Source organism: Marmota flaviventris, chromosome 16 (genome assembly GCF_047511675.1).
Source record: "Marmota flaviventris isolate mMarFla1 chromosome 16, mMarFla1.hap1, whole genome shotgun sequence".
NCBI lineage: Eukaryota > Metazoa > Chordata > Mammalia > Rodentia > Sciuridae > Marmota > Marmota flaviventris.
This window is the reverse complement of record NC_092513.1, coordinates 55,660,388-55,675,647: the sequence shown is the minus strand read 5'-3', so window position 1 is coordinate 55,675,647 and position 15,260 is coordinate 55,660,388. Positions and strand designations below refer to the sequence as shown.

General features: G+C 37.1%; 1 protein-coding gene across 1 annotated transcript in view; it reads left to right on the top strand.

The window, feature by feature from the left end:
• The window catches only part of L3mbtl4 (L3MBTL histone methyl-lysine binding protein 4), a 464,449-nt gene that overhangs the window by 263,520 nt on the left and 185,669 nt on the right, over positions 1 to 15,260 (top strand). The window contains exon 13 of the mRNA XM_027942948.2: positions 6,714 to 6,828. Coding sequence (XP_027798749.2) covers positions 6,714 to 6,828 — 115 coding nt within the window. The remainder of the gene's footprint in view (positions 1 to 6,713; positions 6,829 to 15,260) is intronic.

Below are 15,260 nucleotides of genomic sequence, written 5' to 3'. Positions count from 1 at the left end.
CATTACGCAGCACTAAAACATCACAAAATCATGGAATTTGCAGGGAAATGGATGGCACTAGAGCAGATTATGCTTAGTGAATCTAGCCAATCCCTAAAAAACAAATGTCTTCTTTGATATAATGAGAGCAACTAAGAACAGAGCAGGGAGGAAGAGCAGGAAGAAAAGATTAACATTAAACAGAGACATGAGGTGTGAGGGAAAGGGAGAGAAAAGGGAAATTGCATGGTAATGGAGGGAGACTCTCATTGTTATACAAAATTACATATAAGAGGTTGTGAGGGGAATGGGAAAATAAACAAGGAGAGAAATGAATTACAGTAGATGGGGTAGAGAGAGAAGATGGGAGGGGATGGGAGGGGGGATAGTTGAGGATAGGAAAGGTAGCAGAATACAACAGTTACTAATAGGGCATTATGTAAAAATGTGGATGTGTAACCGATGTGATTCTGCAATCTGTATTTGGGGTAAAATTGGGAGTTCATAACCAACTTGAATCTAATGCATGAAATATGATATGTCAAGAGCTTTGTAATGTTTTGAACAACCAATAAAAATAAATAAATAAATTGGCACATACCCAATGTGCAGCACAATAAAGCAGATGCTGTTCTCTGAAAAAAATAGAAAAAGAAAACCACTGCACTAAGAAATATGAAGAATTTGGGAAATGGCCTTGAAAGCTAAAAAGAAGTTTAGAATAACTATAGTAAAAACTATTCATTGTCTAATTTAGTGCTTAAAAATTTTTTTTTCCTGTAATACTTAGGGGAATGGACTAGAAGGAAGATGGAAGTAATGAATTTGTGAAAGAGTGAATAGGTTTGGGAAGAGGTTAGCAGGGAGTGGAGAGGGAATTGAAATAATTTAAATTATTTACGGAGGGAGTGGAAGTAGTGGTGAGGAAGGAACACAGGGACAGGTGGCTTTGCAGGAGGCCTGGGGCAGAGTGAGGGTGTTGAAGTCCTGATGACTTGGAAATGGTGGGCATATATTTAAATCCTTGCATTTCTCAGTAGCCTCATGAAAAAATAAGCAAGAATAAAAATTTTTAAGAGTAGATACATACTTTTCCTTCACAATCCTTTGCCCTATGCCTTGCCTGGATAGACACATGAGCAGCAAAGCTCAGTGTGCAGGTTATGTTAAATGCCCAAAAGGGCAAGTAGTTCTGGACTGCATCCCTGTATTATTTAGCATCATATTATTTGTATTATGAGAACACCTTGTTTTTGTTTTTAAAAATCTAACTTAACTGCTATAAGATATTTCAACAATAGCTCCAAATATCCTTACAATGTATGCATGTTCTCAGAAAACTATTAGCTTAAGTCTGGTTTTACCATTTGCCATGGCCATGTGATCTTGCTAAGCCTCTTAACCTCTCCTGTTCATCATATATTAAAATAACTTACTCTGGACATTAAATGAGAAGATTTACATATTATATATTATGTACATTTTGTAGCTATATATGTTATATACACATTACAACTGTGTACACAAAATCAAAACACCTCACCTGCCATAGCTGCACTTTCACTCTTGAATTGTGTTGGTGTTCTATAAAGGCAGGGCACAAGCATTCTGGCCTTGGTTCTACCGTGGTGCTTAGTGCCATCCCTCACAGAGCCCACAGCCCTGCATCACAGGAAAGAAGTTGAATCATTATCTTATTAGCACCAACAGATATGAGTAATAGATCTCAAGATTGCATGTTAAAACAAATTTTCTTCCTAGAATGAAAGTTAAGGCTCAATTTATTTAACTGAAAATGTATTAAATTAAAGATGGGAGAGTTCAGATACAATAGAGGTTGTATCTAAATACATTAACACCATGCTTATAATTTTTTCACTATAGCATTTACAATAGATTTAAAGACTCTGACAACAAAACATACATATTCAATAGGCCTGTTAAAGTGGAAATTAAAAATTAAAAACCATTTAACAGGCAAAAACAAGTAATAATCACTTAGATTAACAAAACTGTGACAATTACATTTTGCCTCAGCATTCCTAAATTATTAACTGTTCTATCTTCCAAATGCCCAAACAAGAGGATACGGTTACTCTCCCACATCTTATTCAGATGAGGGGTTTTGAGCCCTTACCATGTGTGAGCTGCAGTGCTGAAATCCATGCAGGCATCAGAGGTGATTGAGGCCAAAGGGCAAACCTCAAGGAGACAAGGGCAACTCCCAGTGGTCATGATCAGGCAAAGCAGAAAGACAGTGTCAGATTGACAGCTTTGGATTTATACTAAGGAGTTAGTCCTTGTTTTTCACATGCCAATTGAATTCTTGAATCTCCAAGTCATTTTCCATTCATTGAAAACTAACATATATGATGTTAATACCACCAGAAAGCATTACTGTCTTTAAAGATGGGCACTTGAAATGGTGTTTGATTCAGTGATCTGACCTTTGTTTTCTAGTTTATCAAAACTGGAGCAAGAAAGATCTGTGTATTTACTTCACACAATCCCAAATATGTGAAAAATCATAAATATATGAAATATGATGCTGGATTTGATTTGGTTTTCAAAATGGTTCTTTCCTGTACAAAAGGACTCTTTATAAATAAATATCCTTCAAATGTCAATCTCCTCTATTAACTTGAGCATCTGGTTAGAATTTCTTAAACTGTATTTTTATTTCAGAAATATGAATTCCCCAAATAATGAAAATCTCTTTCAGAAGTATGCATATGGGTGCAGATTGTTTTTTCAAGTTAAGGCAGCCTTGCAGGTGAAAGGGGTGTCACACCAGTGGATTAGGAGGAGTATTATCATAAGTAATTATGTATAGTCTTGAAAAGATAACTGAATATTTCTTAATGATTATAAGAATGCATGTTGATTAATAATCCATAAAATACATTGCATCTGCTCTCAGGGAAACTTTGAGAAAGATATTATTATTTTACTTTTTTGGTTTTAGACCTAAAACCAAAATAGTAAGTTTCACAGGTCCAGCACAGTAGCTGAAATGCATGGGCATGACTTCTCCAGGTTTGGCCTGTCTTGTTCATTTTCCAAGGTGATTATACACTTTTATACCCTTTCTACCACTGATAAGTGTTCTAGGAGATCCACAGCCACACGAGTAACTGATGATGTCAGTCACTGAAGTCAATTTGGTGGGTATGCAGAAATGTTGCCTTTTATGTTCTCTGAGAAGAATGTTGAAGTTTGTTTGTTTGTTTGTTTTTGCTTAATCATATGTGAAATTTGGAAGCATCTATTTAACCTTTTGCTCACTTTCAAATGCACTTTTAGTCATCATTTTACCAATAAATTGATTGCTAGTGTCTGTGGCTTGCTTTTTCTTTTCTTTTTTTTTAAGCTGATGATTAAAAATAAAACAGGAGTTTCTAATTCTGATAAAATACTGAATTCGTTAATTTATTCTTCTCCTTTTTTTTTTTTTTGGTACTAAGGGATTGAACTCAGGGATACTCGACCACTGAGCCACATCCCCAGCCGTATTTTGTATTTTATTTAGAGACAGGGTCTCACTGAGTCTCTTGGTGCCTTGCAGTTGCCTAGCCTGGCTTTGAACTCAGGATTTTCTTGTCTTAGCCTTTCTAGCTGCTGGGATTACAGGCATGTGCCACCACTTAATTTTTTCTTGTATGAGTAATGCTTTCTGTGTGCTGATCAATCCTTGACTATCCCATTTTCATGATAATTGTATCTTAAGGTTTTGATCTTTTGAGTTTTATATTGTTGAGTAAGCATGGTAAGAAAAGATAAATTTGCCTCATTGCTGATTTTTTGGGAAAAGCATTCAATAAAAATATCATTGAGTTCAATATTAACTGTAAGTCTCTCATAGATGCCCTTGCTTTGTCAACTGAGGGAACTCCACCTCTATTTATAGTTTGCTGAGAATGTTTGTCATTGTATATTAAACTTTGTCAAGTATTTTCTATCCAGGGATATGACTAGATTTTTTCCTTCCTTATTCTGTTATGTACTGGATCAGTTAATTACAATTAGAATGCTGAGTTAGCCTTGCATATTTCCCCACACATTTGTCATTTCATTTATTTCTGTGGATTAGTTTCCATATGAATCACCCATTTCAAACTAAAGGGAATGCAAATCAAGGTGATTGTTTTTCTGTTTTGGTTTATCTAAAGTTTTCTTTTGATTATTTTAGAAAACTATTTTTGTAGCATTTAAATCATGGACTGACAAATGTCATTTCATTGATTCTGCCTCCACTGTTCCTGATAAAGTTGGCCAAGTTTGCTTTTAAGATTCTTATCTTTCACTATAATTTACCTGGTTTGGATGTCATTTGTATTTATTATGCTTGGGTTTTCCCATTCTTTTTAAACTTATAAATTGGTGTTTTTGGCCAAATTAGATTGTGACCATCATTCTTTCTGCGTTTGGATAGTTTGATAATTATTCCCACTGTATCTTTTCCCTGTACTTTATTTCTGGCTTCCAGAGTTGATATTTTCTCACAAGTGCCTGCGGCTTTATTCACTATTGAACTCTTGTATTTGTTAACTGTTCTTCGGGTCAATGGTTTCTAAGTCTGTCTTCATGGTCATCCACCTATTTTGCTACTATTTCTAATCTGATGTTATAGCCATCCAGCATCTTTTAATTTCAGACATTTTGCTTTTCAATTCTAGAATTTCCATTTGTTTCTCTTTTGTAGTTTCCATTTCTCTGCTGAGATTCTCTATTTGTTCACTAAGAACTTTGTGTTGAAGTTCTTTAACGTATTTTAAAAGTAACTTTAAAGTCCTTGTCTACTAATTACAGCATCTGGGTCATCTCTGGCTCTGTTTCTGTTTACTACTTCCTTAAAAAATTGACTGTGGTTCACATTAACCTGCTTATTTATATGTCTAATGATTTTATTGTATGTTGGACATTATGAATGAAGTAGTATACAGTGAGGACATTTATTTACCTTTTAAAGAGGGTAGAGTTTGTCCATCAGACAGTTAATTGCTAGTCATTCTTAATCTTATTGAGGCTTGATTTTATTCCTCTATAGGGTTTGATGATTTAGAGTAGCTCTTACTCTAGGACATGGTTCTTTCCCTCCAATTTGAGTCCTTTGGGGGTATTTTGGTCACATTTTCAAGATATCACTGAGGTCTTTCCACTCTAGTCTCTCTTCTCCCAGCAGATTGTGATTCATACTGTCTTGATTTCACAGTCAGGTCTATATCAGCTATTCTTGTTGGCCACACAGAAGTGCCTTCTTATATGTGCAGTGCAGCCTTTAAACCAGGGTCTTGTGAACAACCCTCATATGTTTGAGGGCCCTTCTTGTAGTTCCTTATCCAGTTCTCTAGGCTTCTGCAACTTCACCAGCCCTGCATTGCACTCTGTGTGTGGAGTTTCTGATTTGGAAGGATTGAAGTAATGCCCGCCCCAGGAATCTGCATTGCTAATGCATGTCTAGATAATGCTGAGGCTGCTGACCTAGGTGCCACACTTTGACAAGTACTTTCTTTGAAAGATGAATCTTCAGGAAAATATTAAGACCCAATATATACAGTTTTGCTTTTTTTTTGATCCCGTGTTCAGCATAATAGATTCATATTCCCATTGATTTATATAGTGATAGTATTTATTCAAAATATGATTTTATTTATTCAAAATATGATTTTCAAAACATTATGCGGTTCTTTTGGCATTGAAAAGAATAGATTCTTAATTTAATTGGTAATTAAAACTAGAAAATATAAGAGAATAAGTAGTGTTCTATAATAATGAAGTCTTTTCATTCTTATTTACACACAAAAATGGACTTTTCCATTCAAATATGAAACTTGATGAACATAGTATTTATTATATTAAAGAAGTATTTGATTTTTATTTCATAAATTGGACTCTATTTTAATTATTCTTAGGCTTGTACACATGTGAGTTGTGTGTGTATGTTTGGCCCATATATACAAAGCAGTGATAAAGGAGCCTTTTTGGAGCCCTACCAAGCAGATTGCTGCCTGCATTTCCTGCCTCAGAAGATTTCCTGACACTTTGCATTTTGTCCTTTAGTAGTTATCTAGATAGCTGTTAAAATCCATCTATCCCAGTAACAGATTTTATCTCCTCTCTTGCCTCCATTGTTTCACCGAGTCTCTCCTTATTTGTGAGGACTTAGGAAATTATTGCTTCCTTATAATTTAATCCACACCTTTCCTATCAGTATAAGTCTTGCACTGGTCTCCATTTGGTGACTGTTATTGTTACAATGGTGACATGGCTTCCAGTGGCCGACAGGACAGTTGCTCAGAATAGGAAGTGTCACTTCAACAGCAGTATGTGATTTGTTTGTTAATTCTAATGTATCTCTGACAAATATTTTACTTCTCAACCTCTTTAATTTCTTTGAGGAATTGTTACAACATCATTTGTTGGCTAAATCAGAAGGCTATGAGATAGCACATTTTAAATATTGTTTCAGGTGCAAGGTGCAATTAATAAAATTTCATTATCAGCTTCAGACATTTGTTTTAAAATAATACAGGAAGGTACTGGGATTGTAGCTCAGTGGTAAAGTGTGTACCTGGCACTTGTAAGGTACTGGGTTTGATCCACAGCACCACTGAAAAATAAATAAATAAAATAAAGGTATTATATCCATCTACAACTAAAAATATTAAAAAGTATTAATACATGAATACTAAAATACTAAGTAAAATATTAATTATTAAAAATCATGTCAACAGGTTCACTTTGATGGTTGGGACCATAAGTATGACTATTGGCAGGAGGCAGACAGCCCTGACATTCACCCCATTGGCTGGTGTGATGTAACAGGACATCCACTGGAAGTGCCACATCGTAAGTATTTTGCTTTTCATTGTTGGTTTTGAATTGTGATTTTGAATTCCAGCCTTTCTTGATTTCATACCCCAGCATTCCAGGAAGATGGTTCTCATTTTATGTTGACCGCCCTCCCCAACATTGCTCACCTCACATCTTAGTCCTGTCATTGCAGACATTTGAAAGCTAAATAAAGATAAGTGAATTAATCATTGCTACAGCTACATCGAATTCTAATTATTCTCAAGCCTCAAAGGACATGCGTTATGTAAATGAAAAGTAATACTTACAAGGAAATTATTTTGATGATGTTTTCCAAAGGAAACTATTTTCTTTATTTTAGTTTGGAGAATTCAGCCACCATCTCTAAATCCGTCTGGTCATTGCTTTTAGTTCAAGCCAGATTTATTTTTTTAAACATTCTTCTTAATTTTATTTTATAGAATATATTACAAATAATTTTAGGGAAAAACATCCTAAAATATTTTAGATTTCAGCAATTTCAGACTTTTTTGATTTTAAAGGTTTTTAAAACCTCTATTTTATTGGCATATTCTTTATTTCTGCCTTTCTATCCACTTAAAGTTAAGGAGGAAATTAAACACTCTAAATTCTAATGAGCTTCCAACCAAAATCCCTTATTCTTTTGTCTGAAGGAGTCCTCTGATCCGATTAGGCTGACATGACTAATAACTAGTTCCAGACACTTGTGCAAGTGTTCTCCATTCTTGGGTTTGTTTTGCTCTCTTCCTCCTTATGCTTCCCTCCCTCGACATCTTGGGATGGAGCTGGCTTGAAGTGTGTTAATGAGGTGTCTTATGTTGAGCCAGCCTAATGAGCTTGAACCTTAGACCTTGAAGCACCCATGTCATCTGTGAGAGAATCCCCCAACTTCTGTCAAAATGAGAGGAATCCCTGACTAATTTGACAGTCTCACATTGTGCTGGGCTCCTTAAAATCTACAGCATCAGTAAGATGCATGCTTTTATGGAAATGACAATGTATTGGCAAGTGGAGGCTCTCCTTACGAAGAATGGCAGACAAGACACTGATCAGCACCCTTGGGGGATGTCAGGTCTGAGAAGGAGCCTTTTAATTTTCTCTGGCCCTACATTTTTGTTTTCTTGATTTCATACCCCAGCATTCCAGGAAGATGGTTCTCATTTTATGTTGACCGTCCTCCCCAATATCTCACATCTATTCCTCACTCATGACTTTTTCAACTAGAAACAATTTCAGCTGTAACGGTGATGGGCCAGCATCACTTTATTGTAAAAAGTGAGCTAAGATACTACATGCTGTTTCTTCTGGCTTCTACAGAAGTGGTTGTGCAATAAATGTTGGCTAAGACCATAATTTAATGTAAGTCCTTGGAAATATAACAGAGAAAAACCTCTGGAGAGTGAAAACTTGAATGTTTCCGTTCAACTAGGAGTTTGTATGACCAAGTGACCACAGCTTCCTCCTAGCAGCTGTTCCCACAGACAGGCACTCACCTGCATGTCACCCTTGATTCCACTTTAGGGTATAACTCTCCTTTCCTCATCCGGGAGGATTCAATTTTCTGTTTTACCCAACATACAGTCCTTCATGAGGGACTTTGTTTGCACTTAGAATCAAAATGAACTAATTAAGATGTGGCTCTATTGAGTTGTTAAGATCTTTCCATCACACTTTGTATTCCCTGCGTGTCCTTAGATACCAAAAGAGCCTAGCTTAAAAACCATGCCTACCTCCATTATCTCACTGGATTGCGTTTGGCAGTCTTTTTGGTGACATCAAGCAGAAACTTATCTCAGTCACATTTTTTATTAAATTTTTAAATTGAGCTCATTTCTTTTACTATATCCTTTACTATTTGCCCACAGATTAAATACTCCATTGGATAATGAAGTATTTCTTGCTTTAGAAATTAAACAAGCTTGAGGAACAAGATGATGGACTTTGGAGTTAGAGATTCTTGGGTTTAAATGTTCATTCTGCTCCAACTCTATCTGTGTGCCCACCACTTCACCTCTAGGCCATGCTGTCTTGGGAGAATAAATACAATCCCAGTTGCTGTTCTTCTACCTGGTATCCAGAGTAAGTCTAGGACCAAGAATGCAGGCACATTTGCTTCCCAGGCCTGCATTTCTCTTTATTGGACCAGAAAATTAGGAGTGACTTTAATTCCCAGGTCTTCTACAGCTAGTATGTTTATTTCTGTAGGTGCTTGTTAAGTTGTACTCTTCAGAAAAAGTTTGCTGATCACTGAGTGAATACTGATTAATATTTAGGACAGTTCAAAACATTTCAAATTACTGATTCAGACATAAGATCAATGGGCCCTATAAACCAAATTCAACTGAGATATAGTTTTGGTGTTCTTTAAGTAAAAATCTAAACACATAAATATATCACTGGAGACAAAAATTATTGTGACATGTGCAGTAACTTTCTAGTTGTCAAATCAGATAGTCCTAACTATTCTTCACCTGAGCTTTCTCCTCTGTTGTTTTCTTTCTTTATTTCTGACTTAGGCAAAGGAAATTTCTTATGCCTCTTTTCATAGTCTATGTTAGCATTTGGGCAGAGAAGATGAAGTGCTTTGCAGTCTAGAGTTTCTCCTCTCCCACACTTTGTCTGATTCCCCTGGGGAAATAAATTGTCTCTCATCCTTGTCATACCACGGTATTTTAACCTTACTTCTTGGTATTACAGTTATGTGTTCTTGTGCTTACAGAACTCCCTCTAAAGTTCTTGCTCTCTGCTTAAGGCCCTTCACTGGCGTCTGGCTACTTTCCCAGCAGGGCTTCTTATCCTCTGTCCTCACTTTCACACCAACCATGCTGGCCTGGAGCAAACTCTACAGCTAGACAGCCATACTTCACTTCACAGTTGCTGGGTTCCTTTCCCTGGAGCTTTGTGGCACCACCCATCCTCAGGCTTTGTTCAGATGACACCTCGCAGAGATGCCTTCTCTGATCACACCTTCCACAAACAATAATGCTGCTCCTTCTAGCCACTTACCTGCTTTGGATGTTCTCACTGGAAGTTCTCAGAGGCTGGCCTGATGCTAAATGCTCTTTTAGTTTCTGCTTTCACTCCCACTCTATCTTAGAGACTGTCTGATTCACAATGGCGGGGACATTATGTTTCTGTTGGTTCTCCATTGCACCATCTGTAATGCCTCCATAGACAGTACAGCCTGGAGCTCAAGACAGTGACTGAAAATGTGTATCCATTTTAGACCTATGGCTTCCTTTGGCAGCAGTTTTGTAATATGCATCTTTGATCCTTGGAGTCTTTGAGGCTCTCACAGGTGGTAAAGCACATTAGAAAAATGTTTGCTGAAGGGTTCAGAATGGAATGTACCAGTTACAAATAGATGGGCTTCTCCCTGTGTGATCTGGCCATCGCTTGCTTGCCTTCCCACCTGCTAGACAACATGCCCCTTCATACAATGGACTGGGACTGCCCCATCCATGTCCTCTGTTGGCCTTGTGCAGGGTGGGCCCTCAGTAACTTGTTACTCTACCCTCCCTGCCCCTTCAGCCCTTCTTTTAACACTATTTCAGAAATCACAGTTAAACAATATGATATTCAGTTACATGGAATTGCTTTGTTAATGTTTTCAGGTAGGAATAAAAACAAAATTTAAAAAATGACAGGTCCCAGTTCCTCTAATAAGGTAGATAAAATTAAGACAAAGGACCTTCTTTTTAATTGCATCGATATTTGGATGACCCACTTGGTAACTAATAGAGTTTTCACACCAGGATACACAGGATACATATAAAGTGGGTTTTTTTTCCCCCTGAAATGACCAAGAGCTGACAGGCAGTGACAAGAGCTGGTAGGGTTTGGAGTGGTCTGATGGCACTTGGCCCTCCAGGGAATGCTGCGATGCACAGTCTGGAACAGCCCATGCAGCAAACATCACATCAGATGAGGCTGGCCTCTTGTTTCTGACACAAACACCATGTAGCTCCAACTTGGGAGGAATAAAGCTGCTCTCTCAGATTAGGTATGAAAATGAGTAGACAGGGGAGAAGTGATTTGGTTCATCTTCTCAGAAAAGTTCTTTATCTTTGGGAATCACCAATGTAGAGATGTAGAGTATAAAACAATGTCCTAAGAGCTATTGGTTTCAAACATATCATTCAGGTGTAAGGGAATCAGTGATTGGCACAACTCTTTGGAGCCAGAGGTGGGTTTTGGCTCTGATCAAAATGTAATTCTTGGGTTGGCCTAAATGGGCAGGATGCTCTTTTATCATCAGCTGAGTCTCTTTTTTGTTACAGCTACCCTTCTCTCAATAGGACAATTCAGCTGGTGAAAACTTCCAGCTTGAGTAAGGCTGAGTCTGGGTTTCCAGGAAGAGGTGGCATCCTCTGTTTTGCAGCAAAAGTAGTACTACACAAGGCATAAGGGGAATCAGGTGGCAAAAAACAAAAATGGGTGATACCTCATACCATTTCCATATATCCTCATAATGAGCAGCTCACAACTCTGTGGCTGGACCTGGATAAATCCCCTGGATTCATGCTTCAAGATACTTCCCCCAAGCGAGGGAATCCTAGTTGTTTGCTCTGGCCCTTAGTTCTTTCTTTATGTGGCCTTCCTTCTGGGTCCCACACTTCTACTTTCAGAGACCCTGTCCTCCCTCCTGAGGCACATAAGAACATCAGGGTCCCCTCTGGGCCCCAGATGGTTTTACAGATGCAGCAGTATGGCCCTAGGTCAACCCCCTGCTGCCACTAGAAGGCTCCCCATGGGCATGCCAGAGGAAGCACATAGCTGCCACTGCTCCAGCCTCATCTAATCAATGCCAGCCTGAAGAAGGGAAATGAGAACAGGAATGCAGGAATCTACACCTTGATCCCCTGGTCTGCCTACCACCTCTTGTCTGTTGCCTTCCTTTCTTTAAACACTTATTCTTTCTTACCCAAGATCTTTTCACAAATTCTCTTCTAAGCGATGACTCTTTCTCACTCTTTGGAATTCATGTCAAATATCCCTTCTTTAGAGGCACCCTTCCTGGCCATATTATCCAAAGAACAGCCACCAGCATTATTTTTCCATTTTACCATTTCCATATATCCAGAGTGCACATCACAATATGTAATTATTTTAATTTTTATTAGTCCCCATGAAACTGTTAAGCTTCATGAATTAGAGGACAGTGAGTGTTGTGTCTGTCAGTGTTTTCTCCAGGGTCTGGCTTCCAAAAACACATGTCTATATTTTCATCTGTCTGTCTGAGAGATGGACAATCACTTATGCCAAATTAGCATCCACAAAGGCCACCTTGGCTTTTTACCTGTAACCTTGCCATATTGGTGAGACATGGGCAAAAACACTCACTACCACTGACACGGGAAGCTTTCACAAATGGGAAGTTGACAGGCAGAGGAAGGAGATTTCCTAGCTAGTTTCCATGTCTAAATAATTTTGCCGTTTTTCTTTCTTTAGCTTCTGTTTGATTTATATTTGGAAGTAATTATAATACTGGATTACAAAGTAAATTAAATAAAGTATTGTTATGAAGTTAAAGCGTGTAGTAGAGTAATAGCATAAACTATAATGATAACATCTATAGCCTTTATAATTCGTATTGTAGACCTTGGGAATGCGGCTGATTTATTTAACTATTAAACATAAATGAACAATCATAATAGAACCTAACTTGATAAAAGATTTATTTATCCATTTTGGTTCATTACACAGCAGATACATAAAACAACAGAATGACTTGTAAATGTACCATATGGTGTGGTCCATTGTTTATTCTGTTAAGGGAGATAAAATACTTAATCTATATTAAAAAATGAATGATTAATAAAGTCCTCTCTACTGTGCTTTTGGAGCTCTGTGGAATTAGTAAAAATATTATCCAATCACAGAGGGAAATTTACTTAGATTAAAATATGAGTTAATACATTTATAATCCAGATCTGGAATAATAAATATGATGATGGATGGATGTCATTCCCCTGAAATAGTAAAGGTTATTGACTTAGACAGGTAATATCACATTTCATTTTCAATTTTTTTCTATTTTAAAGAGAATTTCATAAGGAATCTTTAGTACTTGTTCTTCCAAAACACAGCACGCAAGTAATCAGCAGTTTTAAGAGTCCCTGAGTACTCATTGACTTAATAGACAATTACAGCATATTGAGTTTAAAAAAAGTTAGCTATTTTAGAAGTCCCTAATTACAGATTTACATGATAGACTTATCAAGAAAAAATAATACATTTCAAAATGTACTTACAGTCTTAATGATATTATCTATTTTAAATGTTTCTTGCTGAAATGCTTTGTCTGTGTCTCTACCTTTTAAAATGTGAGGGCAGAACTCGTTTACTTTTTTCTGAAACTTGGTCTTTGGCTACCTAGTGCTAGCTGAGAACAATTGTGCAGATTATTTTTTTCTCAGTAGATGACTTCATTTGCTGCTGGTGTCTGTTCACAGTTGAGATGCAACATGCCATGGCAGCCTCCTATTTACAGACAAGTGTATATTGTGTTTAAACAAGGCACACCTCTGTGTACATTTAAGACAGAATATTCACTAACTTCTAAAAGTCATAAAGTAACTCAGTAGTTTGACAGGAAGGCCAGACATATTCTTACCCTGTCCCCACGTACAACTCATATCCCACCTTAGACTTAGGGAAGTCATGCATTGATGTGTCCAGTGGAGATCCTGAGCTCAGCGAGAGAGAGATACAACCTTATTTAGACTGAGTATAATTATTATATTATTATTATTATATTCTTGCCCTATACCACTCTACAATATCTGGTAATGACCTTGAGTATTTGAGCCATTAACCGAATCCCCAAAGAGATGCCTCCAGGAAAGATTGGGTTTTACCAGCTCGGTGTTCCTGTTGTAGCTGAGTAAAGACTCATTCAGTATCTAGTGTACTAACCACTGTGCTAGGCCTTGAAAAGTCCTGTGGTTCCACTCTGGTGACAATGATGACCAAGGCCCACAGAGGCTACAGTGTAGGAGGCAAGTTCTGAGAGCACACCTTGCTGCTGGGCCTGGAAGTGCTGTGGCAATTGCATTGACAAAGAACCTTCTGTGGCTGTTTTGGCTGCTTCACACACTAGGGTTCAGTGTTAAGAAATTAAATCTTTTTTTTCAAACTTGGGGATAGGATGAGGATGGGAAGTAGGTGAAAGCAACTCTGGGTGTTGTTTCAAAGATGAGCTTAGCAGTATTAGCCTCTTGGAAAACATTTTGTTCATTTGTATTTCATGGTTTTATAAAGACTGAGAAATACTTGACAGTAGATGTGTCCTTAGATGACTCTTAGGAATGAACATAGAATCAAATATCTTAATATAAACGAAACATTGTTTCTTAAGATATTATGTTCTGTGAAAGGGAGCTGTATAAAGATTATGATTTTTTTTTTTCATTTCACCCTGCATTCTAAGCATCCAAGAACCAAGAAATTAAAAATATATACAAACCTAAAATCCAATGAATACCATGAAAGACAAACTAAAACCTTGATAGCATATTTGAGAACTAAGAGGCTTTGGCTATTATTATTATTATTATTATTATTCATCTATGCTTTGACATTCCACAGTAGAAAGTTAAAAATCATCTATAAAGTTTTCCTTAGCAAAGCTCATATCTCTACCTCTATGAACTACTAACAGGACTGACATATTTAGGAGTGCCTCATCTGCAGCATTACAGATTCAAATCACAATTATTTTGACCAGCCAGTACCCTCTCCCACTGTATTTGCGTTGGCCCACTAGACAAACCCTAATAGTTGGGTGTTCTGTGGGCATCTCTTACTCACCTCAGGAAATTGTCTAGAATACTTCTAAATTTAATTGTGCTTAGTTCTTCACACAATTTTTTAATGTATATTGTTATTTCTATAATCACCACAGAGTTGGAAGTCATTAAGAGGAGGATCCAGCTGTTGAGAGCTTATCACTTTTCCTCCTGAATCACTGACCCTCTCCCCAAGAGACCGCCTCCCACCAAATTCCTCGTCTCTTTATTGCTGCTTTATTCTACCATTCTCCTGGACATTAAAAGCTTTTATTGTTCCAAGGAATTGTAAAGCAGAGTAAAAGAAATATGGTTATGGAAGTTTTTATTCTTTAATGTGCAGTTTATGTTTTCTAGATTGACAAGAACATCCTCTATCGTTTTCTTTGAAATCATCATTCTTTTTTATTGCAATGGAAGTCATTAGGAGAGGAATCTTTTTATGTAATACCTCCCATGGAATTATATTACAAAGGTAGCTGGGAAAATTGAACAACACAGTGGAGTCATAATTTATTCTAGGGTTCTAAATTCATAACTTATTCTAGGTTCTGAATTCATCAAGCAAATAAGGTGAAAAACATGTTTAGTCACAATTAGTGGAGAGGCTGTCTCAGCAAGCCCTGCATAGTGGACTGCCCTTCTGCATTGAGCTGG